At 39.5% G+C, this 27999-nt stretch overlaps 1 protein-coding gene across 2 annotated transcripts; it reads right to left on the reverse strand.

Moving 5' to 3' along the window:
* Positions 1-87: 87 nt before the first annotated feature.
* On the reverse strand, positions 88-27497 carry etv6 (ETS variant transcription factor 6). 2 transcript variants are annotated; one of them, XM_072672640.1, is made up of 8 exons: positions 27133-27497; positions 21741-21870; positions 7296-7460; positions 5874-6008; positions 4042-4662; positions 2778-2920; positions 2566-2666; positions 88-583 (listed from the first exon to the last, which is right to left on the reverse strand). In XM_072672640.1, the coding sequence occupies exons 1-8, from the start codon at positions 27163-27165 to the stop codon at positions 481-483; spliced, it is 1431 nt and encodes a 476-aa protein (XP_072528741.1). In that variant the 5' UTR covers positions 27166-27497; the 3' UTR covers positions 88-480. The 2 variants fall into 2 exon arrangements, with proteins under 2 accessions (XP_072528741.1, XP_072528742.1); XM_072672641.1 differs by having other exon boundaries at positions 21741-21866; positions 27132-27497.
* Positions 27498-27999: the final 502 nt, after the last annotated feature.

A 27999-nucleotide genomic window follows, 5' to 3' on the forward strand; every position in this document is an offset into this window, starting at 1 on the left:
ATCGAGGACCGCAGTGCTACTTTGTCATGCCAAACTATACGAATATCTGAAATAAATTACTGTCGCAGTCATTAAAATTTATTCTTGAATTAATCTCTTGGATGACTTTACACAAATTGCAAAATGTGTGTGCACAATACACACTTAACAAAAAAACAAGAAAACAAAAATCTTACAGAAAAGCTCAAAATCATTCATTGTGCCAGAAAGTTTAGGAGACAATTTAAAAAGGAATATTTATCAATAAAATGATTGTCATATTGAAGTTTGCTTTTTTAAGCATAGACCATCAGATAAAAGAAAGAAACTGAATTAGATTATCAAGAATCAGCATAGAAAACAGTGCAGTAAATATTCATGTCTCTTGCTCCCCAGTTAATCTATGCAAAATGTCTAGGCCTGCTTGGTTGATGCTGAAGTCAGCGAAACATTGGCGAGGCATCTACGGCTTTAAAAGTTCATCTCAATGTGCAGCATGACTCAGCACTCCTCTTTTACATATATCTGTTCATCTGTGTCCGACTCGAGATGTTCCAAACGGTCTGTCTGTCCACTCATGATCTCATCTGGGGTTTTCATGAACCTGTGGTAAATTTATACACACAAACAGACAAAGCGGATGAGTAATATAAAACATTCAGTATTTTAACACCATAGCCCCAAATATTCTATGCAACAAAATAATCCATCAGATTGAAACTAGACATGCTGAAAGTAGTACTTGCCTGTCTTAAGCAATAAGACTGATTCAAGATGAAAGTTTCTGCTGTGCACATGACTATAAACTCTAGCAGTTACACTGTACAATGAAATTCTTAGTTTGCAGTTCCTCCATTTACCGACATATTCTGTTTCTCTCTTTTTAGATTGATATTTATAAGAATATGTATAATACATTGTGTATAATACAAATATGTATACATACACACACACTTAAGTATGATAAAGTAAAGCCAAGTAAAAGAAAAACACAAAGTAAAGAAAGTTAAGAGTACAGTACAGTACAGTATGGATGCATATTCTGAACATCATTTATCACTAACCCCAGACGCAGTCAAGACATGTTTCAGCATATGTGAAATGCTTTTTTAGATCTTCATCCAGAGCTTTATTTTACATATCAATTTGGTTTAGAACAGTACCAACCAAACAAAAGTAAACTCCACAGAACCAAATAATGGGGCAGCCATATTGAGTAACCGGAGCCACTTTTACCTCAGCTTACTGTGATATTATTCCACACAAGATGACCAAAGACCTCATGTTTGGGAGTTTTTTCATTATTTAAGATGCAAATTCCAGCTAACTGTTTTACAGTCATGAAGGTTTAGCTATGCTTGCAAACAAGTGAAATAATACTACAAAGCAGGAAGGGTCCAGTCCATATTTGTTTGTCCATATGTATGCAATCTCCATAGAGAAATACTGCCCGTGTTACACTGAAAACCCCTGAGCTCACTTAAACCTTCTAGTTACTAGTATTTGAAGAGTGAAATCACTAGAGTGGTAGAAATTCCCTGAGTCTTGTCTTGTCAACAACTCTGAGAAACTCTGAGAACATATGGTCCAACATAAGTGCCCTACTCAAGTTCTTGTGGCTGAATAGAATCCCCACAGTGATGTTTCAACATCTATTATTGACCGTTACAGCAGCAGACTCATTATTAATGCCCATGATCATAATTTTCTGAATTCCTTGTTATTTGTATTTGTTCTTCTTTTATTATTAAAAATAAAAAAAGGCACACTTAAGTTGTATGGTTTCCAGAACTTCCAACCAAAATGGTGACTGTAGCCTGAGCTTGAGCCTTAGTGGAAGAGAAAGAGTCAGAACAAATCTGATCCTTTTGTACCTAATATGGTCAATGTCCCAATTCTTATTCCATTATTAATAATTCATTATTATTATTTGTGTGAAAGTCTTCACAGATGCACAGTCAAACGCCTAATATACTCAAATATGGTCAAAAACAACCAAATGCTGTATTAATGCATCAACACTCAAATCCATCCATCTTCTTATATGCTTCTTGCGAGTCAGGGTCACGGAAAGTCGGGAGCCTACCTGGAATCATTGGGCGTAAGGCAGAAATACTCTCTGGACCATCCACACCCACACTTACACCCAGGGATTTATCTACCATGTTTTTTATTGGGAGGCGGAAAAAAAACGTGGTGTACCCAGTGAAAACCCACACGAGAACACACCAAATTCCAGACCTAATTCCACACAGACCGTGACCAGAGCAAATACAAAACCACAACCCCAGGGCCCTGGAGCTGTGCCGCCATGGAGCATTATGCTGCTTTGCCACTAAAGCCTCCTTTTGCGTAATTATTATAATCAATAATTATACTACTTAGTGAACACTTGTGTATTTTTTCAACATTGCATCAGTACTAGTAAAACCTCTTAAATGCTGTGAATTATTTTCTAACAATAAATTTAAAACAAAATTTTAACTAATTCTATGAATTTAACATGTTTTTCATCTGTACAAAGACAGGGAAGTGTTGGGACAAGAAGAAGAAGTGAAATACAGCGCTCATCTTATTTCTCCTCACCTGAACAGCAGTCTCTGGCCTGGTTCTTTCCTGATGATGTTCAGTTTGTAGTAGTGTCTTAGTGCTCTTGACATTTTCTCATACGTCATGTTGGTCCTGTTCTGTAAGCACAGCACAGAGGATATTTCATGACACAGCCATATTCTGCTGAAGATCTCAATATCAAGGACAAATACATACAAATATAGGCAATGACTTATATAGTGCGATACCTTATGGTTCCCCCATAATCGAGCCAGGCCATTGGGATCAAGGATTCTGAAAACTTTGGTTTCACGGTCCTCCCAGCGGATATAGTTCTCATAGCGGCTGTCGGAGAGTAGCTGATACACATAGTCCCACAGCAGTCTGCAATCTAAAATGAAGGGGTCATTATTCTCACCTGAAAGTATCAGAAAGCATGTCTCTGTCTCATGAGAATTGCAAAGAGCGCATTGTGAGTCCTATGTGAAAGTCTGCTTCCATATATTACAGACACCATATATGTTGATATGGTGCTTCTGTGCATGTTTCAAAGTTAAACAGAAGCTGTTGTAAACTGTGAGGCAGAGGCTTTGTCTGATGCGTCAAGTTGTGCACAGCCTCCTGCATTCAGGATGAGGCAGTCCTAGGAAAGTCTAGTTTAAAGAAAGCCTCAGCTACCTTTTATTTTGTGAATATTTCAAAACAAGAGCCGATTTAGTTTTTTTTTCTAAAAACATTTTGTTAACAGATATTACCCTGAGGTTTTGTAAGGTTTTCTTAATACAACACAAAATAATTAATTACAATACAAAAACTCTCGCCAAAGCTTATTTAAGCAAAGGATGGTGGCATGAAGTAACCTCAGACAGGCCCAGAAAGTAGAAGTACTTTATCTGGGGTTCACCAACATTTTGCAGGGACCCCTTCCTGTGTGCAAACAATTCCAGTGTCTCATAGATTCCACAGATTCACAACATAAGTCAACTGTTTAAACTGTACTTTAGGCAAGTCATTGGAGCATGTTCTCCTCACCACTGACATGTGGCTTTTGACTTTTAGCAATTTTCTGATTCTTCTGACCTAACTTGTAGGAACCATCTATTAGCAGCTGCTATATCATTTGCTATTTCATAGAAAACTATTCCTTTAAATGTAGTGGCTAACCCTCATCTCACAAACAGGGATGATTTCCAGTGCAGCCAAGCATAGCTCTGGTATACTAAAAACAGTAATTGGGCAGATATGAGTGTCGGCTTAATTATTTAAACTGTTTACAAAAAGCATTTTTAAATCTTTACACTAACTTTCTATAACATTGTTAATCATTTAAATTAATGAATCATTTTTAGGAGTAGATCAGAGAATAGAGTGAGCTTTTTTGTTTCATTCTAAAAAAACTATATTAATGGTATTGGCCACAAAATTGTAATTACTGGTTTTTGCATCAGCAGAATTTTCTTTTGTGCACCCCTACCAGAACGTTTTAGTACCATTCACTGAGTGTGGTCTTACCAGCGATGCGTCCAATAGGCATGCCTTGCTCCTCTGGTGGAGAGACGGGCATGATGATCTGGTTGCGATAGCGGGTATCTTCCTGCTGGTGGAGCTGATGGGGCTGCTGGTGACTCGCCAAGCTCAGTGGGTGGTGAGAAGAATGATGGTGCGCATGGTGGTGATTGTGGTGGTGATGGCCTTTACCCTCACGGCCATTTTCCTGGGGCGCCACTCTGCCGTGCCTGTAGTCCCCTGGCACACCTCCTCTTCCGGGGCTGAGAAGCAGCGGGTGCATGATGGCACTGGGCATCAGCTGGATGACCCGTGGTGGTGCCGACTCTTCCTGGCAGGGGCTGCCTGGTCGCGGGCCCTCACGAGGAGCAGGACAATGACCATTTGGGGCATTGGGAGACACAGAAAGTGAGTACAGGTCCTCAGTGAGGTGATTGTTGCTGTCGGGCAGTTGGGAGGACGCTTGCTGAAGGTCCTCCCCTGAAGTGAGGGGATGGGGTTGTGTTGGATCTGCGGGCGAGCGTCTTGGTGCAGAGTGGTGGGGTGAGCGTGAGCGGTGCCGGAGCTCAATAGTTGGGGGGTGGAGGGGCAGGGCATCTGTTCCACGTGGGGTCCGTAGTACCGTTTCTAATGGACAGAAAGAGAAGGACTGCAATTATGCATAGGTGGTTACTTATGTACATACAGTCTTATTAAACAGCTTGGTCACCTTGGCCAAATCACACTTAAGCATACAAAACAATATTTTTAAACAAATATTATTGCACAGTTACTCTGTCTTTCATTACATAAAAACCTTAAAACGTGAACAAATCAATTGAACTGGTTTGAAAATGTTTTTTTTTTATTTATATAAATCACTACAATAACTGTGCAGTTCATGTGTATTCATCCTGGGTTTCCATAACCAGGGCTGCTGGTTAACACGTGCATTCAAATATCCACCAGAGGGCCCCATAAGCACTTATCAGTTTTTACCCAGTTCATACAAAAGTAAAGATGTTTCCTTAATAAAGTTAATTACTTATTTTACTTAATTACTTATTATATATACCATGTTTCACTAACAGGTCATTAAAGGTTGGGTCATTAGGATGACAGCAGAGTGTAAGCGAATGTATACGAACTCTAATGGCCTTCACTTGCCAATTCCTCCACATTTTACCATGCAATATTTCTACATGGGGTAATGTCAGTTTGTGTGAGAGGTCATAGTTTTAACACTGAATAAATGAAATGCTATATTTGGTACAGCTCTTAACTGACTTGTTTTGCCGTATTCATTAATTTGCATCAAATCCTATTTCATGCACTCTTTAACTTGGCAATAACCAGACGTGGTAGCTTTTCACCTACCTTCTGAGTAAAACATGAAAGACTACAACCTTGTGACATTCTATTTAAATATAGGTGCATTTCCTTGTGTAACAGGTTTTCCTGTCAACATTCCAAACCGCCACTTCCTCCCAGTACACCTGTTGATTCAAGCTACGCCCAGGGTTATATGCGGTGTCTCCAAAGCCCTCAATGATAGAGAGTTCAAAGTCAATTTGCTACACAGGGAAATGGGCAAATTCCGTATTTATAGTCCCTGGACAGCAAGAGATTAGGTTGGCTGCTAACTACTCGTGTTTACTACAATTGCGCCTAGTGTACAACATATTGAAGCACAGACTGTGAACAACAGAATATGATACATTAAATTTTATTTAGCTTATTAAACACCATGGTAATTCTGATACTAGTATAGGACCCAACACAAAACACCCATCACATCTGTTCTGCATTTTAATGAGACACTATAGATGTAGATATGTGACATTAATAAACACACTCACCCTCAAGTTTGTGTTGTTGAAGTGCTGCTTCAGGCAGTGAGTGGAAGGGGTTTCCGGGGTAATATGTGGAAGGGAAGGATGAGTGAGTCTTTCTCTGCTTCAGAATGTGTTGCAAGAGTTCATACAGGACATCTCCTGTGAAAGACCAGTAAAAAGCAAGACACAAAAACAGACATTTAGTACCAAGTGCCCATAAAGTATTAGGCAAACCTAGTGCTTCCCATAAAAAAGGTCAAATGCACCAAAACAAAGCCACTTTATCTGTGCATGGCTGCTTATTCTCTGACATTAGGCCTAAACCAGAAAAAGAAATAAAATAAAGCACAATAAGGACATCAGGACAATGACAGATTTAAATGTCTATGACCTCTACTTGTCATTTTAAGGACAGTATAAAGGACAAACTGATACAGTTTAAGGAACTTCCTCCCACATGATATCTTACGAAAATCTGTATTTTGAGCCACTTCCAGCAAGAATTTCAAGGAAATGACTCTCGTAAAGGAAGTCAGGCACACACAAACACACATAAACAAAGCAAGATACCTTTCAGTTCTCAGTTTCTGGTCAGCTTGATGCTGGGAGGGAAATTCCTAGTTCTACCAGGTGACAGTTGTGGCTAGCTTAACACTTCCTTATCAAACGTTCACCTAATTTTTTTTTACTTCCTCCCATGTACTATGCAGACAGAAAAAAGCCCCTGCTTCAATTCTATTGTAACCTTCTATTGTGTCTTCAATCCTGCACTTAGTTAATAATTTCACAAACACATACTTTAACAACTTGTGTACAAGTGTTCCCTACAGAAATTGTTGAACTTTAAATGTTCTAAAGTATCTACAATCAACAAGTGTAAAAGACCAGTAATTGCGGCCAGTAATTGCGAGTTTTGTACAATGTCAGACCAAAAATGTCTCAAATGTGTAGGAAACTATAAAAAACAGGGAAAATCTACATGATCAACTGACTAAGTGGTTGTTGTTTTTTTACACTTGTGATTCTACAATGATTCTTTTTTGGTTACTAAGATTCAGGATTGGGTTACTAGGCTTAGAAGTAGTTTTAGGCTTATAAAAGTATTGTTACATGAAGTGCCTAAAATGTATTAGTAAATATAGGCACCTGTAAAGCTATTAAATCATTATTCATTTTTCAATAACAACTCCAACATTAGTAAGAATGAAAATAAACAAATAAATAGTAATGTCATTTGAAACTCCATTATTGCATTTCTATTTCCATACCATTTCCAACTCTCTCTTTAAGGAAGGCCAGTATTTCAGTCTATTCTAATGTTAAAAAGTGGCAAAAACACACTCACTGCTGAGACGAAAAAATATTTGAACAATTGTTGTAACTGTGGAGTATTGCAGAGTACTGTAAAACAACATACAGTATATGGATGGCATAAGTATAGGTCACCTGAATGGGGTGAGCGGTAGCGGAAGTCTTCCTTAGTGAGCAGCAGGAGAGCTTTGCCATTCATCTGGAAGCTTCCACTCGAGATGGGCCGCAGTGCAAACTCTCTCTCTGCCCATCGGAGCCATTGCCCAACATCCTCTCTGCTCCAGAACACAGGCTGCAGGCCTGCAGGTATTGGCAGAGGCAGGGGAGAGAAAACGTTAATTACAAGGCACAACAGTGGGCCCAAATACTGAGTGAAGCAACAGTAAAATCAAATGGTGAGTGATAGTAGTGAAGCATGTGGAATGAAAAAGAAACGAAACAACATTTAAGTATTTTTATGTACCATACTCTTTAAAAACAGTAAGAATAATAATGAGTCAGGGGGTTCTCAATCATACCAACAGTACTGTGCAAATGTTGCAGGCACATAAGGTCATTATTGAACAGTTTAACATTTCGGTGTTCGGTGCAATTTTGTGTGCATTTTTCCTGGTAAAAGCTACATATATGGTTAGAATAGCCAAACATACACTCATTGTAATAGCTTGTTAGTCAGTTAGTCAGCTAAACAAAAGTTTGATTCCTCCTGAACATCCCCAGCCTTTGCACTGAATTTGTTAAATTTTGTCACCAGCAGCAGAACACCTAATTTAACAAGCTAAAGCATCAATTAGCCAAACCAAGTACGGTATGATAATTAAAATACATACTGGGCTTTCTTAAAAAGAGGTTTGGAAATGGGTAAACTTACTCACAAAACCACAACCACTTGTTCTAAACTCTTTTACTGATCAGCCCTTAAGGAGTTTTTCAATTCCTAGGTTCCTACATTTATTTATGTTGTCAAAATCTATTGCAGTATGTTTTCAGTGTTTTCAGTGGGCAACACCCCAAACACTGGTGTAATCACTTCGACTTGCAACATCCACCAGAAACAAAAGACCAAAACTGTGCAAATGAATCAGAGGTCCTGACCATAAATGCAAAAGATACATGTAAGTCGCTCAACGTACACTGACTGCACACCCACTGCACGGTCATATTCTCAATCGCCAGAGCACTTGGTTGCCTGTGTGTAAGCCTAGCTTCCTCTCCCAAAACTGAACTGCTGAACTTGCTCCATAGCATACATTAAAATTGTGTAGTGTATACAGGAACAGTTAGAACTGGGCAAAATTACCACTACTATGAGACACTTACAAGAATAGATCACACATGCCTATTATCCTGTTAGCTATTTATCTACAGAGAACAGAAAAGGCTGCGTTTAGCCGTGGCTTGGCTAAACTAGTCTTGCCTAGTCTTGTTCTGGAGGTTTTGTAAAATAATCACAGCTCAGAGTGACACAAACGCTTCCAGTAATTCCAGTAATTCTGCTTTTATGATGAGTATGGTATATGACACAGGATATGGCTAAGAATGGAAAATATATTTCACAACATGATGGTGTTATACGTGTATTTGTTTCTAGGGAAATCACAGAAGGGTGTACTGTATTTTAATGTAATCTTTTTTGTCTTATTGGCAGCATGCAACTCAGATCTCAATAATCACTGTTACAATTTATTTGGGGAGTAGATAATAGTAGGGCCAATATGGTAAGTAATCAAATAGGTGCAAGTATACCCGCAAGCAAGTGTTGCCAAACCCAACTCCTGGAGATTTACATTTATGCAGACTTCAGCTCCAACCCTAATTCAGGGCCCACCTTAACTGTTAAACTAATGCATTCAGAAGGGGGTTGGAGTAAACACTGCGGGAATGATAGATTTTCAGGAGGATTCAGCATTACTAATACTACTAAGAATATCAATGATTATATCAGTACATCTGTGCAAAACAACAGACCTATGCAGTGTGGTGATGCAACAATCCGACTTTATCTGTTTCTATATCAATACATAAATGCAGCCAAAACTCTATACAGATCCGATCCCATAGCTAAATTAATAAACCATATATCTCACCATGTGGAAGAGGCTTAAGGCATTGAATGATCAGGATTGACTTAAACATCACTTTACTAACTTTGTTAAACAAAAACAAAACAAATGAAAGAAATTAACAGAATTTCTATTAATTAATCACAAAAATAAATACTTTCTTGACCTTGACACAGTGTTGTCTGGGCTCAGGACTTTTACTCTGCAATTCAAATGTCCAAAGAAGCTAGCAGCTCCTCTGTTTTCAGTTATCCTTATATGGAAGATCAGCTGTGGCAGTGACATCATTATGCAAGTCTCAGATTGAACAGTTCAGCTCTAATTTCTCTCTTTCGCTAAAAAAACGTGAGAAACAGCATAGCTGTGGCTTTTAAAAACAGCAACAATTTCAATCTGACTAGACTGATACATCACTAATGTTGCCTTAGGGTGACTTTATACTTACATTATTATTATTTTGTGGTTTTGACCAGTTGAGAATGGGTCCCCCTTTGTGAGTCTTGTTTTCTCCCAAGGGTTCTTCCTTCAGCTTTGAGAGAGTTTTTCCTTGCCATGGTCACCTTTGGCTTGCTCACTTGGGATTACATGCTTTGTTGTTTCGTTTATTTTGTCTTATTTCTGTTTTTCTGTAAAGCTGTCTTGTGACACCAGGTTGTAAAAGTGCTATGCAAATAAATCTGACTTGTTATGAAGTAAGAAACCATTAATGCATCTCAAGTTTTAATAATTTATTTCTAATCTAGCTCTGATACAACAGCTACTAGGTGCCTGTGCTGACTAAAATTTTAACTGGAAGTGATGTGGGGAGGAAGTGCTATCAACCCCCTCTAAAAGAGCAAGGCCAATTGTGCTCTCTTGGACACTCTCTGGCTGCTGATGATCGAACCAGCGATCCTCAGTTCCTCAGATCATAGTGGTAGTGCCTTAATCCACTGGACCACTTGGAGCCCATGTTTTAAAGGTTTTTAATAGAGCATCCTCTCTTTCATCTGTAACGTGAAACATAGGACTGATTGGAAAAAAAACTTGCTGTTAGAAGGGAGTCCCACTCTCAAAAGACTGATCATTTTTTTGCAGAAAAAATCAGAACAAAGCAATCCTTAAATACTACCAAAATATAAAAACACTGCACATTAAACTTTACTTGCCAAGTGACATGACTCTATGACCGCTATTTTATTTGTGTTGTTTTTTTAGGTCTCTCTGGAATGCTTGTTTTTTTAAGTGTTTACTCCCCCCCCCCCGCATCTACATTTCAGTCAGTGTGGGAACATGACAGACAAAACATCTGCACTGGGGCATCGCCCAGAATTTTCAAGCACAATGACTTTCAAAACTCTGCATCCATGCAAATGAGAAACTCAGTCATAAACACTGCAGCATGCTTCGTAAAGCATAGCGTTCTACGGCATAAAAATATATTTTATTCATGTAAAATACAGGCTACACATGTACCGAAGCGTTCCCTGTTATGATGTATACATAACTATCTGAATTCCAAATGTTTACTCGATCTAATTTTGGTCGATGCAGCTGCTGTCCGAGTGGAACTGTGAGTGTGTGGACTGTCTTGGCATGCGGCTCGCTTATCGGTGGCAGCACTCCCACACTTCCTCCCTTGGTCCGACAGCTGGTATCTTTGACCCACAGCATGCATGTACTGTTATCATCATTAAAGGAATCAGAACCTCCCCACCCCCTTAAAAAAAAACCTTATGTTGGAACCATAACCCTTACCTACTATTGCCCCCATACCCCCTTCAAACTAGCAGTACTGTTCATGCACTTCATATTAATGAGACTTCATTTAGATAATGCAAGACGCACTGCAATCTTTAGTTAAAAAATAAAGGTTAATAAACATTGCCCCCATATATCTACATTGGAATAGGACAAAAAAATTAAAAATAAAAATAAAATGATGACTGATGCAGCATTTTACAATGTGATTAACAATCCAATGCTGCACTGTATTCTGCCTATAAACAGCTAAAATAAAAAAAAAAAACATGATCATTTGACTTGCAGCTATTATTGTATGAAAACATAGTCCAAAGAAACAATATATGCTCATATATGCTTCCATCAGTTCAAATAAGGAACAGCACATTTAGCACAGTTGTCAAGGTTGCATATCCTCTTTTTTCAGTATTAATTAAACGTGACTTATAACTTATAACTTATAACATCCTTCATTTTTATGTTACTATGTCCAACTTCTTCATCTTTCACAATTAAACTGTCTTTGTTGCTGTGTCTTAAAACTAGGATATGTTAATAAGCTTTGCTGCAATTGGTTACTTCTTGTGCCTTACTCTAAAAGTAGTCCGGGCTGAAACACTTGAGGGCGGGCCTAAGCTGCTGTTTTAATAGTTTCTGAGACCGTGAACTCAAAATGCTTTACAGTTTAGTTAACATATATGGACTATATGGAACACACAGTGAATTGTGTTGAGGAACGTTTGAAGGTTTTTCAATTTTCAAACTGTGAGGAAACCTCTTAAGAAAAGGTTTTTAGAAGAAACAGGTTCCTCAACAGAAACATCCTCCACAGTTTCCAGTTTAAGAACTTCCAAAAATTCCTTAATGACTTTTAACAGTGTACTTTTTGGAATAATGTTAACATACTACATTAAACTGCTTAATTAAAAAAAAAAAGTGAAGAAAGCTGAAGAAAGTATGATGAATGTCAGCCTGTAATTGCTCATTTCACTGTTCATTTTGTCTTAACAGTAATGAATGGGGCCAGGTTGAACCAATAAGTAATTATTCTACTGATAAGATACTACATTTAAACAGAGAGGTGTCAACACAGAGTTATTTGGCCTTCCAAAACTTCATAAACGTCATTTCAATTCCATATCTAGTGTATACAGCTGTATGTGTGTGTGTGTGTGTGTGTGTGTGTGTGTGTGTGTGTGTGTGTGTGTGTGTGAGAGAGAGAGAGTGTACAGTCAATGCAGAAAGCAATTCACAGTCCTGTTAAAGTCATAGGTCATGTGGTTAGCAGACCTATGAGATCCTGTCCCCGGGACTGGATCCAGCTCACAGCAGCGACCATCTGCACAGAGCCTTCAGAGAGACAGTTAGCCACAGGAGGAAGGAGAGGAAGACAGCCCAAACTTAACTTCCCACAACACACTCGAACAGGAAGCCACCCCCCTTCTTCCCCTGCCCCTGCACAAGCACACACAGACACACACACACACACACACACACACACACACACACACACACAGGCTCAGTTTCAGAACAGGAAGTCTCCTGCGGTAATGCTGGGGTGATGCAGAGGGTTTTATCAACAGTCAGCAATGAGGGAGCAAGCAGACAAGAAAGGAGGAAGGAACGGGGAGGTGGAGATGGAGAGTCAGCTTGAGAAGGCCACATCAGCCGAGACAGACTCAAGTTCAGATAGAAAAGAAAACATTTCAGCTTTGTACTTTGTAGGACACAACCAATACCAATATAGATTTAAGGAGCCAGAACTCAAGATTACCAATAAGATCAGTGAATATAATTTGTCAAAAATTAAGCATCCCCTAATAGTTTACAGATGAAGCATGCTTTACTTACATGATTGTGTATTGTCAGATATGATTACCAATTCTTAATGGTCATATTTCTTAAACTAAATAACCAAAAACTGTTACATAAAGATAGAGTAACATCTACATGACTGAACAGCTAAATGCACCTGCAGGAGAACACAAACTGGCAGTTCTAATGCATCAGCAGCATCAGCAACATACGCCCAGCATAGACTAACATTCTGTTTGGAGGTGGGGGGGCAGGGGGTGCTTGTGTTACACATCATTTTTGCCTCTTTTTCTTTCTGTCATGTTCTAGCGTATTATTTTATGATTACATTCCTCCTCCTACCTGCAAACTTGAAAAAGTGAGGTCAGTTGTGCTGTCTGGAACTCCCAGCCACGAATGGCTGTAACATCACTGGGGTTTAAACTTGATTGTCAAATCTTAAATTTTCAAATTTCTCAAACTAAGCAACACAAACTTTTAAATAAGGCAGAGCTTCCCAGCATTCTTAGCAGTTTTGTTAGTGTTTATTAATTAGCTCCTATGGTCAGTTCTTTTTATTTGCATTTTTATTTTTAAATGTTTTAACTAATGCTGTCAAAGTTAACACATAATAAAGCAATAAATTATTAATGGCACTAATGCTTTAAGTTGTTAATGCATTTTCTTTTTTTAACCCTGCAAACAATTTGCAGTCGCACAGGCTGAAGCCCAGTTCTGTTACTTCAGCAAACAGACATCCAGCACAGAATAACATTATGATAAGTGGTAGGGGGAGAGGAAGTGCTATCCCTGCCCTGCCTGGATTGCGTCCTTGTCCTCATGTTTTCTAAATGTCGTATGCACCACTGCACATGGCCGGTCGGTCGCATTGCTGTTTGTGTTTATATTTGTATTAGTGCTGCTGTAGTGCTGTAATAAATTATTATATATATATATATTATAATATATATAATATTATTATACTAAAAATCAAGCATCTTCTAAACACCAAATGGCATTTCAATACAGGCAAAACCATAAAATACAACTGGTTGAGCCAGAGTATGCTTTTCTGCTCTATATTCATTTTTGCAGAAACAACAAAGCAAGATGGAAGATACATCTCTCAGAACCTGCACCCCCTACCCCCCTCACCTACGTAGGTATCTAATCTGGTCTGATGGCATAATTCTCGCCCCACGGAATCATGGGAGCTCCAAACACAGAGCGCTCTTGACTCAAGGAGGTGCATGGTGTTGCCCAGGCAACCCCCAGGCTCTAAGGATGAATGGAGGAGAGTGGAGATGAGATCACTGCTATCTAGTTTCATTGTTGCTCTTGCAACTCCCCCTCCAAGAGTCTATTCACAGAGCACACTATGTGTTACACACATATATACACACACTATTTGACAGTGGATTGCCTATGCATGCATCATGTGTGTATGTGGGTAGCGGTATATGCTTTTTTTGGGCTACACTGCAACAGCATTGACTTAATATTTATTAAGATATTTTAAATAAGTTTTTATAAGTTATATATATAGTTATTAAGAATAACTTGATGTACATCAGACCTTACATACATCCAATCTCTTCCAAACACCTACTACACTGCAGAACTGCAGGCAATTCTACTCAAGAAACAAGACAAAGACTTTTTTACACAGTGCCACAGGACTGACTGTATGAATGAGTTTGTAAGTCGAGTGCAGGACCAGACATGTTGAATGGGAAAAAAAAAAAAAAATGGGACAGGCACAGTCAAATACATTCAGAAAAAAAAACTGGTTTTTGTAATAAATCAAAACTGCCTATGTTCAGAACCTAAATTACATCACAAAACTTTCATTACATGTAGCTGACACATTGTAACTATTTGGCCAAAGTCTACATAGCAAGGTTAATAAATAATAGTCTCTCTTCATTAAACTTCCTGTCATTACTATCATCTGACCTGACCAATGAAAATATTCTAACGTCAAATGCTCGTGAGATAGTGATTCAAATTCTGAAAGCTCACTGCACACAGACTGGGCGTTTAAGTGGATAAGGGGTTAACAACTATGAATCACGATCCCTCCTCTTCTGGTAAAAAACATTTCAGAACATATGCATGCACCATATGATCTGCCTGTTTCTACATTGCAGACAATGCACTTCCAGCTGGTAAAATGTTTTTTGCAGATGAATCTCACAAGATTCTATCAAATGAATGACCTTATAATCAATGCAAGTCAAGGACATTATAAAGTGTGGAACAAATTGGGTTGGAAATTACTTCAAATTACTGTTAGCCTTAGCCAAGGCTCTACACTCATGAAGATACATGTAAAGTTTAAATATCTGAAAAAGAATCATTACTTTCATGTTATATTCATGTTATATTCATGCATAAGCAGTCCTGTCTTACAAACAGTTAGGAGCATATTTTTTTATTATGAATATCCATTATTTAAAGCTTACATGTACATTACTTCTCAAAAGTCTGGTGCGACAGAAAATGATATTGTTTATTTGTGGTTTCATTGTTGATAATTCATTGTTAGATAGTTTCATTAATGCTATTATAGTATGCTTTTTCCTTTGTCTCTTAATTGTTTTACTTGTTATGACCATTTCACTACTAACTATGCAACAAATCCTGAATAAGAAGTAAGTATTTTCAGTTACAAAGCAGTCCTGCTTTACAGTAAGAAACTGTGTGTTGCGAAAGCACACTGTGCAGGAAGGAAGTGGACACCTGCCACTTAAGCTAAACGACTACACCTGCAACATTCTGCAACTGCTTTTCCTTCAGCATGAACAAATACTTGTTTAATAATAGTTCCATAACTATGACTATCAAACACAACTACTTGATGTACAGTAATACTGCTGGAAGAGCTCAGCTACTCATGTTGGATGTTTGGTCATTTACTTCATCCTAAAGGTATTGGATAGAGCTTCATCACAAAGAAAGTTCCATTGCTCAACACTGCGAGGGCTTACTACCCTTCTGGCTGCCACTTGCCATTGGTCACAGTGACCTTAGGCTCATTTGTGTGTAAAGTGCATTTCATTCTATTGGCAATGTTCTTCCATGGACAATATGCAGGCTGCATGTGTGTGCAACTGAAAACCTGTGTTTTATGAATGTGGCTTCCCATGTACTTTTGGACATTTTCTATCCATGTGTTTAGAATGTTAGATATGTAATCAGGATCATAGCTCTCCTGTCATGATACTCTCAGTTCTTCTCAGTTCAATTGTGGCACATAGAACAATCAAGAGCCCTTAAACAACCTTATAATATTCTCTCTCTTTCTTGCTCTCCCCCTCTTCCTCCCTAATGACATGTGGAGCCGGTTTGGAGCAGGAAGAGAAAAGGCTGCGCTCATTTTCTGGCCGTTGGCATGTGAGAACAGTTTCCCTTTCAGAGCAAGGGGGAGGGAAAGAAAAAAAAAAAATACACACAGCACTCAGGCAGGAAGCACAGTCTGCCCACTCAGGAAATTCCTGAGGATGAGAGTGGCTTCCAGGCGCAGGAAATTTCCCCTCTGAAAAGAGTGTGCTCATATAAACACACACACACATGCGTGAGCACACAAAGACAGAGAATGAGACATAGGCAGGCAGATACATTCATACTCATGCCCTATTCAAAATACCCTTCAATATCTAGAATTAGATAGAATCTTTCATACATTAAAACATCTCAATTACAATCTTAATTGTAACAGTGACTGGAATCAAACTAACTCCACTTATAATACTGAGTACTGTATGGGAGTGTACTGTGTTCTGTGCAGAGCACACAGACAACATCTTACATTTCTCATCACTGCTGTAACAAAATCTGGAATTCTGGAAACTCTGAAAATCTGGAAACAGAAACTTCACAGGAACAAGAAAACATCAACAAGTCCTGGCTAGCTGTACAACAAGATCTCAAAAGTTGCACATATACGATTAAAGTGTATTCCAATAATTGTTACATTTGCACAAAAGATATTCCATACATATTTTACAACTCATCCACCAACTCCCATTCACTAATTTAGCCAAATACACACATTCTATCTGAAAACATTGTCGCTACAGGTATATTCATGCTACTTTTCTGCAGAAAACTGTAAGAACTTTACATTCTACAATGGTTCAGTTAGGCTTAGGGCGAATGTCCAGTTATGTTTAGGTTAGGTTAAGGTAGGTTAAGTTTAGGTTTAGGCTGAGGTAATACTATTACACAGGCTAGGGTAAGGTTTAGAATAGGTTTGGGCTAGGTTAAGGGAGGTTAAGGTTTAGGCTGTAAAGACAGAGCTGCTGTACATTCCGGGAACTGCAGGACTTCACAAAAAAATCTTACCATTTACAGTATTTACATTTACATTAATGAAATGAGCTTCACTTTTACTGGTCCATTCATCATTAAATGTCCACACAACAAGTAAATAAAGAATTGCATAAATAATTGCAATTAAAAATGCTTGCAAAGGTGCTGACCAAGCCTACTGTCCGAACACTGGCCTCTTACAGTACTGCATTTGGGCCCTAGAAATTGTGTTATTTTAGTCCATGCTGATGACTTTAGCTGTCTTTTATGGCTCTTAAATTTTTTCCCCCCGTTTAGTCATTTTCCTTTTTAGCATTAGCATTTAGCTTTTAGCATTAGCATTTTATATGGATTCAAAGACAAAGACACCACAATTACCATTTCTGTAAATAAGTACAAATTAGCAGTGCATTGCAGATGGCATTTTAGGCTAAAACAGCTTGCCATATATAGGAAGTGTTGTTCTGTTAGCACTAGACTACTCTAATTTTTAAGGATGTCACATTACTAACTTTATAAAGCTGAAACAAAAGTTATTTGTCCACTGTAGCTGTGTATGTGTGTGTCTCAGCGTACAGAGGGTGCTGTAGTGTGGTTGTGGAGGGGTTAAGAGTGAGTGGCATTCTTTTAGAGTGAGGAACAAACTGCTGCTCTCCTCTCATCTAATCCACTTCCTCTCCAGGAAGCCAAGCAGGCCCACTTCTGCCCACTCTGCAATTTCCTTTCTCTTTCTATCTTTTTTCAACCTTCCTTCCTTTCCTTCCCCCAACAAAATTCCTCCTGACCGGTGGATTGATGGGAGTTTGCACTTAGCCACACACACACACACACACACACACACACACACACACACACACACACACACGTTCTCTCTTTTGCTCTCTTCCTTTCTTACCCTCCCTCTCCTTCTCCCTCCCCCCCCCCCTCTCTTTCCCTCTCTTTCCCTCTCTCCTTCCCTCTCTCTGTCTCCATCTCCATCTCCATCTCTCTCTCTCACACACAAACTTTGAATTTTCTCAAAAAGGAGATTTGCACATGAGCAATTTGATCAAATTTTGTGGGCATCACACACACACACACATACATTCGTACACAACAGTCACTGGTGACTGACATGTTTTCAGTTGAAATTCGTGCAGAAGCCTGCCGAGAAAAAGAAGAAAAAAAAATTCTATTGGTGTCAGGAAGGGAGATGGCCTACAGCCAAAATAGCTTCTCAACATCTCGCACTTCTTGCCCCCCCTCCTTACTTTCTCTCTATTTCTTACTGTTTCTCTCCCTCTGGGTAAAGCCTGGAGGTAACACAGGTGAAGGTGGAGTGGTAAAAAAGGATCAAATAGATGAAATGGATGGGAAAATGCTGAATGGCATAAAACAGTCCACATCAACACACCTGTGACAGCGGTGCATGGAGGAGGTCTTACATAGACGAGCGTTTTATTGAGAAGGCTGGTCTTTTACCCCTTGAAATCAATCAGTTAGTAATTTTGTCAACCACAATTTCATTACACTTATTATACAGAGTTGCATATAATATCTGAGGTAACTGCACACTGACTTACACTTACATTTAATTAGTGTTCTGCGGTTATGTGAAACAACCACTTCTACTAGCAAACACCTAAAAGTGTAGAAAGTTTTGAATCCACACATTACATTAATTTCTCTGCTTGTTCTTAGAAGTCATAGTTAAAAAATCATTCATATTGATTTACATTATGTGATTATTCACTCATCACTGAAAAATAAACACATAATATAGCTATATCAATTACAATTAATTACTTTTTAATTCTATCATTCCAAAATACTCTTTCAGATTGGTGCATTTTCACATCTCTACAAAAAAATAAATGCAATCAATGTTGTATTAATATTTCTTTAAAGAATTACAGCAGAAATCAACATATTACCAGTGGGGAACCCTCTCAGCCTTCTAGAGCTTCAGAGAAAGTACAAAAGATATGTGTATGTAAACTTAGTAAGTATTACAGTAGTAGTCTTATTCTATTGTTTACTTTAAACTTATATTAGAATATTGTTCAATAACAATTATGTTTTTGGGGTTACCTGGGGTAGAACACATAGGGCTTCAGTTTTACCACTGCGTTCTTAATGTTATAAATAAGTGACATTAATTAACCAATAACATTCTCATTTCCAGTGAGTGGGAGAAATTTCATGAGAAAATGTTGCTTTGGGTCTTTTGGCAGTCTTAAAGAAATGTCACTGGCTGTGGCTACAAGTGGTAGTCTAACCAGGATTCAGCCAGTTTATGCTAAAATACAACTAGGACACAAATTAGCATTATTCGAGAGGTGCTTCAAAATAATCCACATTTTTTCTGAGCATTCATCAATAAAAAGGCAGAAGTGATTATTGAGGATTTCCCTCTTCCTTTCACTGTGATGCTGTCTTACCGTAAAGTTAAACACACATAGGTTCTGCTTCCTTTACTTATTAACTTGGCAAAAACACAGATATGTCTCTTTTACACAATTGGGATGCTTTCCCCTTTCCATGTCTAAAATCTTGACACTTGGGTTGTACTGAGTCTCCTTTCAAAGTCAAAGTTTGATGATCTAGATGATCTGGTTCTTTTTTACCAGCCCTCTTTTCTCCCTGATTGTGCCGGTTGATGGGTGCTGTGGGTTCTTCGGGGACAGGTTAAAGTGACGGGAAAAAAATATTTTGAATAATCCCCCCACACTAATTCCCTTATAACTTCCCTTCTAACTAGAAATTTGATGGTATACCTTCAAAACCTTGCTATACACACAGAACTTTATAATGGTCTAAAGAGCTAGGCCATAAAATTTGAACACACACACACACACACACACACACACACACACACCAGATACTTTCTCTGATACTACTGTACAGATGACAGGTATAACAAACACACTTGGTTAAATATTGATGAGGTTTAGGGCAAGACACACACTTCAGTACACTTTCACCACAGAACGCTTTCCTGGCTCTCAGCCAGCTCCACCCTTTCTTTTATTGGCTCTGTCAAGGGCTGGTTCAGACCTGCACTCCAATTCCAACACAGACACACACTTCCTCTATATCGCTAACCTATGAACTGTGCGCTGACACACTGCTGAATGCTGCAAACACACAAAAACGCACAAACATGCATATGTGCACAGACATATACACACACGCACACATACAGAGCACCAGAAGGACTGTCTCAAGGTGGTCTCCAACCAAGTCTGTTTCAGTGACGTCAAGACTGAACGAAGGCCTACTAAGGTACATCATCCACAGCTCAAAAGCCATGGGAAGCAATGTGCTTGTGTACACCTCCGTGCACCTGTGTATGTGTGTGTTTTTGCTAAAACCCTGCTGGATATGTGTAGTTTCTGTAGCTGCTATATTACTCACTCTTTTTGCGTAAGCTGTGTCTGTGAGATGGCACTGCACCGTGACAGTTGATGAGAAAAGGTGTGTGAGGGACTTGTGTGACGGCGAACATGGGTGTGACTGTGTATAAGGAGTACTGTGTGTCAACACATAAAAAGAATCAGTGGAATCAGAGTTGATAAGAGACAATTTAACCACACACACGCACACACAAACACAGTGCAATGTGAAAGTCTTCGACACCAAATCAAAATGCTATAAAAGACATCTGGTCAATAAAGGTGTTTTTTCTTGTAACAAAACATACAGCCGTGAACTGAATCCAGAGAAACATTCTTATAGAAGGAAGTATGAAGGACATCTTGATTGTGACATATTAGTTGCACCAAATTAATAATTATTTACATGTGCAGATTGGCAGTAGGTATGCAAATGAATGCAGTAGGTAATAATAATGTGTTGTTTTTAGTAAAAAAAAACAAAAAAAAAACAGATTTGGTGCCAGATTTCTCTTCAACACCTCTAGCCATCCCAATACCATGCTTGACTTGAGTAAAAGTACTGTGATTAAATCACATATTTACCTGCTGTTTCTAGGTCAGTGGACGAGAGAGAGAGAGAGAGAGAGAGCAAAAATACCACCTTACTCATGCAGAAATGTATTGTCTATTTTTAACAATACGCATTTTAGTTTATTCTGCCTTAGTATGCAACATATTTAAAGAAAATAGGATACTGAACCCCATATTAGGGCTTAGACGTTGTGACAGTCAGGAATTTCCACAGACAATCCTCTCAGATGCATCCAGGATTTGCTGGCCTTTTGTGGAATCCATTTTTCTCCCATTGCCAATGCTACTGGCAGCAACACATCGATCCCCATGTTTTACAGTTGGCAAGGCGTTCTTATCAAGAAGTGCAATAACAGTGCAAGTAAACGGTGCATCACCACTAATCTATGAATCTTCCTGCAGAGTTTTGGCAGTCCTACAGTGCTTTTGTTGTATTTTTTTTTCCCCAGCATACAAGCTCTCAGTGGTCTTTGAGACGTCATCTTGACCTACACAGTTCCCCTGAACTGCTTTCAGACAGTTCCTTGGTAGGAGTTAGCACAAGGTTTGAAGAGTAAGAGAATTTGAAGACAGTGTCATAGAATTGCTTACAATGTCCAGAATGTTATTTATTTATACTGTTGTGTGAGAAAATGACAAATCAAAAATAACACGTGACAGACAGAGAAAAATAACAAGTGACAGACAGAGAAAAACAGAGAGAGTGTGTGTGTGTGTGTGTGTGTGTGTGTGTTACTCACGCAGGTGTCCAGGCAGTCTGCTTGGCTCTTCGTCTGTCCTAGCGTTAGCCACTGGGGGAGGGGCATGGGCAGGAGAGGAAGTGGAGTTTGGCAGTGGACTGGCAGAGGGACTAAACGCACTCCTCTCATGCTGAACACAAACAGACACACACAGGATAATGTACACACATAAATACAGACAAATGAATGAATTACAGACACAGACTTACTACCAAACCCTGACTCAACAAACCAAAGCCAAACTTTTATGATGACCTCTGTTTTAATAAATTAAACAAAGGTAAGACACATCTCTATCATGACATCAAGGTAAAACTGATCCCGTGGTGCCACGCTGGGATGTGCCTACAAGAGATGAACACGTTTCAGAACAAGTCTGAGTAAAAGTGTGAGGAAAAGGCCCATGTCTTATACAGCCTTATTTGTAATGCAGAGGCAGGTTTACAAAACACTGATTTAGCTAATATCTGCTGTGCTGATTAGTGAGAGCGTTACTGTTAGCGTCTTGCTATTGCTTACTTTCCTGGCAATGACAACAAGCAGGCTTCGCCTTCTAGGAACCCAGATTACTCTCCAACAGCTCAGGAGTCACACAGGGGTCAAAGGACACATGGCACTGTATAAGCAGTGTGGAAAGACCTAAAAGGACATTTCTGGTGGACAGTTATGCTACAGGGCTCCTGCTGTTGGGATTAGTGTTTGAGCATGCATCATGGAAAAACATTAAGCAGGAAAGCATGGCCTCCTCCCAACACAGGCAGCAATGACAGATAAAGTTCAAGAGTGATCAGAGTACTGTGGTCACATGCATGCAAACTGAATGGTGAGCAAAATGTCAAAACTAGTGACTATAATACTAACAACAATGGACAAATTAATTTTTACATATAATATTGTGGTAATTATGTGAGCATACCACCACAGCCCTGTAGCTACAGTAGATGTTGTATGTATTCTCGCCCCCCCCACCACCACCACAAGATGCTGGTGGGGATTAATTTCTGCTAAGCAAGGCTTTGAGGTAAGCCAGTTTTCACTAGGCTCTTTAACACTTTTTCTACAGTAGTCTTTTAAAGGTTCCTAAATGGTTTTTGGTTTGGACATTTAGCTCTAGGAGCTTTTATTGGCCTTTACAGAAAATACAATACACTGCCCTTGTAATTAATCTTTCCCCCAAGGTCCATGACATTTATGTGGGCATATGTAGTGAAGGCTAGCTCATTTAGTCCAATCAAACAGAAGTGCTACCATAACTCAAACTGCTTAAAAAAACAAAAAACTTAATGGCTGGCTATGTAGAGCCCATGTCCCAATGGGTTGATGGAACCTTGACAGTATTAGGCAGGTGGTTTAATTGGTGTGTGTATATGCAATGGTTTTAGTTACATGAGATGCTGATTTTACAGCTTACTTTATGTCTGCGGACTGTTTGCGCTGTGAAATGAATGGTAAATTTTGAAACTTTGACATATTTGTGAGCCGTTTTTAAACTAAGCACTTTTCATAAGATAAGCATCTAAACTGATCAGAGAATTACCACCTCTCCCAAACACACAAGGCAGACAGAGGTCTATTCAAATTCTGTTCAATTTCCACCAGCTCTTTGGAGCATTTATGCAAAATCAAAGCATGCAAAATCAAAACCAAGAAAACCACTTTTCTATGAAAGCAATTTGACTGCACTCTTGTAGCTAGACAGGTGGTCTAGCTCTCATCTCCGCTGTGCACTACTCTTACCTAACAATCAATAACACAATAACAATAGCAATAACAACAGTGGTAAATATGGGAAAAACCTATATCGCATGATCATCTGGCGGGTGTCCATTTTAATGTACTTTGTCAAGAATTGTCCTATGCATGTTGAACTGTTATTGCTTCTTTCATCCTCATCTGTTTAGTTTTATTACACTTATATATTTGCCTATCTGCTCATCTCATGCAGTACTTTAAGGAATGGTGGATTTTAAATGTGCCCTAGAGGGATGTAGTCATATCAGTATCCTACTAGTACAAAGAAAATGTATACTGCCTTGAAACAAGGGTTTGAAACTGATTTGCTATGATACAATAGTGTATCTAATACAGCATAAATGAGTGCCTGAGTCATTGTGTTCAAGTGATGGTGTTGAAATGGTAATATTCTTACCATTTGCACTTTTTGCATACTTGCGCACTATATAGTTAAATATGAAACATTTAAGCAAGGTTAATGTATTATGTTTGTTCTGTACAATTTTAGAATTAAATGGAAAGGTGCACCATGCAAAACCTTGGATCTCAGACCTTAATTAGCTTGTTAGGGCAACGTCTTGTTTAAGATTATTATAGGAAAGGCCAGGTAATGCAAATTGCAAAGCCTAATAAATATTCCACAAACCACTCAGCAGTCTTGGGTTCCTCTAAGCAGTTGTGTTTCACTCTGAAAATGAAAATAATCAACATCTACAAAGTACAAGAAGGTACATTAAGGTTTTTGGGTAGCTAATTCCTCAGTTGGGGCAGCGGTGGCTCAGCGGTTAGAGCGCCGGGATATTGATAACAGGGTTGTGGGTTCAATTCCCGGGCTCGGCAAGCTGCCACTGTTGGGCCCTTGAGCAAGGCCCTTTACCCTCTCTGCTGGAGTTGGCTGCCCACCGCTGTGTGTGTGTGTGTGTGTGTGTGTGTGTGTGTGTGTACTCACTGCCCCTAACACATGTGTGTGTGTGAGTGTGTGTTCACTACCAGATGGGTTAAATGCGGAGGACACATTTTGCTGTACAGTGTACACTGTACAGTGTCAAATACGTGCACCTTTACCTTTAGTTGGTAGTGTAAGGATGGTTACAGAAACCTACACAAGCAGAATAAGTGAAAAACAAATGTGAGAAAACTGTAGAATCTAGGTCCTTTAATGCATTTGACAAAAACAAAGACACCTGGTATGCCCATCTGCTCCACAGTTTAAAATTTTAAATCAAACCAATCAGACATGATTAAAATCCACATTCCAGACTCTAATGTACGGGTATTTGCATATGTCTCCATTTCAGCATGTGGACACTTCGAACCCTTTATAACACAGCTCTCCTCATTTCAGGACACTATAATGATTTGGACATAGCAATGATAGGTAAAGCAGTCTTGTATAGTACTCTGTTGAAGGTAGTGAGTATACTTCTTTGCTGATGCTCTGCCCAGACTAATGCACTCATCTTCAGCTTGTGGGACCTTGTTTCCTTAGGTTTTCTCTTCAGCATATGGAACGCAAATTGAGTGACCGGCAAGAACTTTTTAGAGGTTTCAGTTTGCACAGTAAGGCGCAAACTAAACTCTTTAGGTTACCATGCCTGCGCACCTCTACTGACCCAAAAGCACAAGAAAATGTGTTCAAACACATTACAATAAGCCACAGGCATTTTTGGGATTTTGTTCTGTGGAGTAATGAAACAAATGGAACTTTTCAGGTCTTTAGATCAGTGGTATGTCTGGAGGAGGACGAATGAAGCATGCCCTGCCTAAAGTGAACAATAATGGTGATGCTATGGAGCTGCTTTGCGTCATCTGGCACTGGAAATGTGCAGCATGATAAATTTTAATCAAGTATCCGGAAATCTTAAGAGAAAATGTCATGGTGTGTTCCTTCTGCGAGGAAGTTGGAGTTTGGGACAGTGATCCCAAGCATACATCAAAGACCACCAAAGCTTGGTTTCAGAAGTCCTGGAAGATTCTGGAGTTGCCGACACAGCCGAGTACCCCATTAATAAAATGGGTGGGATTTGATGAAGGTGGTTGCAGCACACAAAACAAAGAACAGAATTATTGTAGCACTTTGCAGTCCCTTAAATTACAAATGATTTGTTTCTCTGCATACTTTGTTTGGCTTCTTTCACCCTCTTCTTCAATGCTCAGGGCCACCACAGAGCAGATATTATTTGGGTGGTGTGTTAGTGTGTGTGTGCTGGTACTACTGGATCAGACACAGCAGTGCTGCTGGAGTTTTTGAACATCTCAGCATCACTGCTGGACTAAAAACAGTCCACCAACCATACCCTGCCAATAAAGTCCTGTCAAAGGTGTCCTGTAACCACTGATGAATGACTAGAGGATTACCAGGATCAATAGTGCAGCTACAGATGAGCTTCTTTCTAATTTTACATCTACAATGCAGTGCTGAGAATGACCAAATAATACCTTCTCTGTGGTGGTCCTGTGGGGTCCTGACCATAATAGAAAGACAGTGGTAGCAATGCAGTATTTCATGTCAGTAAGTAAACATCAAATGTTACCTGCAGTTGTGTCTAGTAACAGGTGTAGGGTGTGAAATGTACTCAGATGTTTTTGATGGTATTATTTTAATAGTCTTATTAGATGTCAGAATAAATCAATATTATGACAAACTCCTGAATTATCATGATATATATTTTGTCCTACGTGAGCAATATTGTACATTTACAGTACTTTAATGGTACATAACTGCCAGTAACTTGCTGTAGGCATTTCGCTTTACAAAATTCAACTCTAAGTCAAAAGGAGCGTTTCAGCCGGGACTGAGATGAGAGACATTTCTGACTGAGATGCAGAACAGAACAGAACAGAGCTCTATGTAAGGGTGAAGTGTCACAGGAACTTAACTGGCCGCTTGCATTCTAAGAGATAAAGAGAAACCTTTCCATTTTTGGTACAAAAGGCCACAAAAACATCAAGAAATATAAGAAAACTTAAAAACGTGGGCCCTTTAAACCTAGGGGTTCGCAATCCCCTGTCCTGGAACCACCACCCACATTGATGTGCTGTACTATATCCAGTTCACAAATAACACACTGCAAAATGTACAGTAAAATGTATGTTATTGCAGTGTTTTACAAGTGAAGCATGATGGGATCCCCAGAACTGACTTTGGAGGCCAGTGGCTTAATTTTGTTGTTTTTTTAAGCCATTAAAATGGGGGAACCAAATACAATGATTAAGTTAGCTCTTACGCTCAGTTCCTCAACCGTCCCTACATGTCGACTAGTTCTGCTGCTTAACCGAGATAGACCCTAATATGCAATGCAGTGCGTAGGAAGAAGTGTGTATCTGCGGCTGCTGCACAGGACGCAAACCTTCACTGTACCCGAATGAATGGGAACCTAAGCCTTTCGGCTTTAACCAGGTGGTATCTTTCCCTCGCACACAAGTAAAAGGCCCGCACTGTGACAGGAAAGCCTAGGTTAACTAGTGCTACCACAACAGACTACGGCACTCAGGACTCGCCACAGTGCTCTCAGCAACAGATGATGAGCCGAAAAGCAGCGAGTTTCTGTTGGTGACCAACGTGACAATAACAACAACAACAACACAGCCTGCCCTTCATATCTACCACTACACTCAACTTTAACAGCACGGTGGTGGAAGAAAAAGGCATAAATACCTTAACATTGACCTGCGAAGGGGAACTGGACATGTCTCGTTCAAATTCAGGAAGTTCTCCCGTTTCCACTTTCCTTTTCCCCCCTCCTCCTTTCTTTATTTTCCGCGAAACAGAGCTGTGAAGAAGCAGAGAGCATCCGACCTCAGTGTTTGTAGACCCGCCAGCGCGCCGCTGCTCATCACTCGGCCTCTGAATCCATCGTTGGCGCCGGTCCCGAAAATTACTACTAATAAAGGTTTCGTCCAACTTCGCTGTTCTGCTGTCCTTCTGCAGCAGCGCTACATTTTGGCGAGGCGATGGTTAACACCTTCCTGGAAGACTTGCGCTGCGCTCATTGATTCGGTCGTGTTTGGTGGCGAAATGACGTGAATTCCTAGCAGTGAGGCGCAGCCCCCTTAAAGGGAAACCCGACTCAGGAAATAAGACTGTTTGTGTTTGAGCTGCTGTGTTGTTTTTTCTACCTGTATTGAGACAGGTCCCGCCTCCTGCGCCTGAATTGGCCAACTGACCATAGTAATATGTGCGGACCATAGTAATATGGCTATATGTGCGGTCACTAAAGTGTACTTTCAGCTCCAAACATCCAAATTGAGCAAGCTTACAATGTGAGATACTATGCTCAGACATTCATTTTTGCACAGTTTAGCTGTACTTTTTTATTATTATTATTTTATTTTTTTACATAAAGTGAATCTGCCAGTGTTTTACATGTCCATATGGTTCCCGTATGGGTAGCCCAACTGGGAAACAGAATGTTTTGTCCTCTGCTTCCATGTTGGTCCCACATATAACTGCCCACCAGAGTCAGTGATGGGACCAGGGGGGTTAGGCATGGGCCTCATCTGGGATGTACACTGCACATGGGGC

The sequence above is a fragment of the Salminus brasiliensis genome, chromosome 2 (assembly GCF_030463535.1).
Source record: "Salminus brasiliensis chromosome 2, fSalBra1.hap2, whole genome shotgun sequence".
In the NCBI taxonomy this organism is placed as follows: Eukaryota; Metazoa; Chordata; class Actinopteri; order Characiformes; family Bryconidae; genus Salminus; species Salminus brasiliensis.

Bases quoted from the DNA above. Each gene is read 5' to 3' on its own strand.
- etv6 (XM_072672640.1), bottom strand. From the start codon at position 27,165: ATGTCCAGTTCCCCTTCGCAGGTCAATGTTAAG. The intron at 7,461-21,740 runs GTGAGTAACACA...CAATACCTGCAG, and splicing joins CAGACTGCCTGGACACCTGC to GCCTGCAGCCTGTGTTCTGG. The intron at 2,667-2,777 runs GTATCGCACTAT...CTGTGCTTACAG, and splicing joins GATTATGGGGGAACCATAAG to AACAGGACCAACATGACGTA.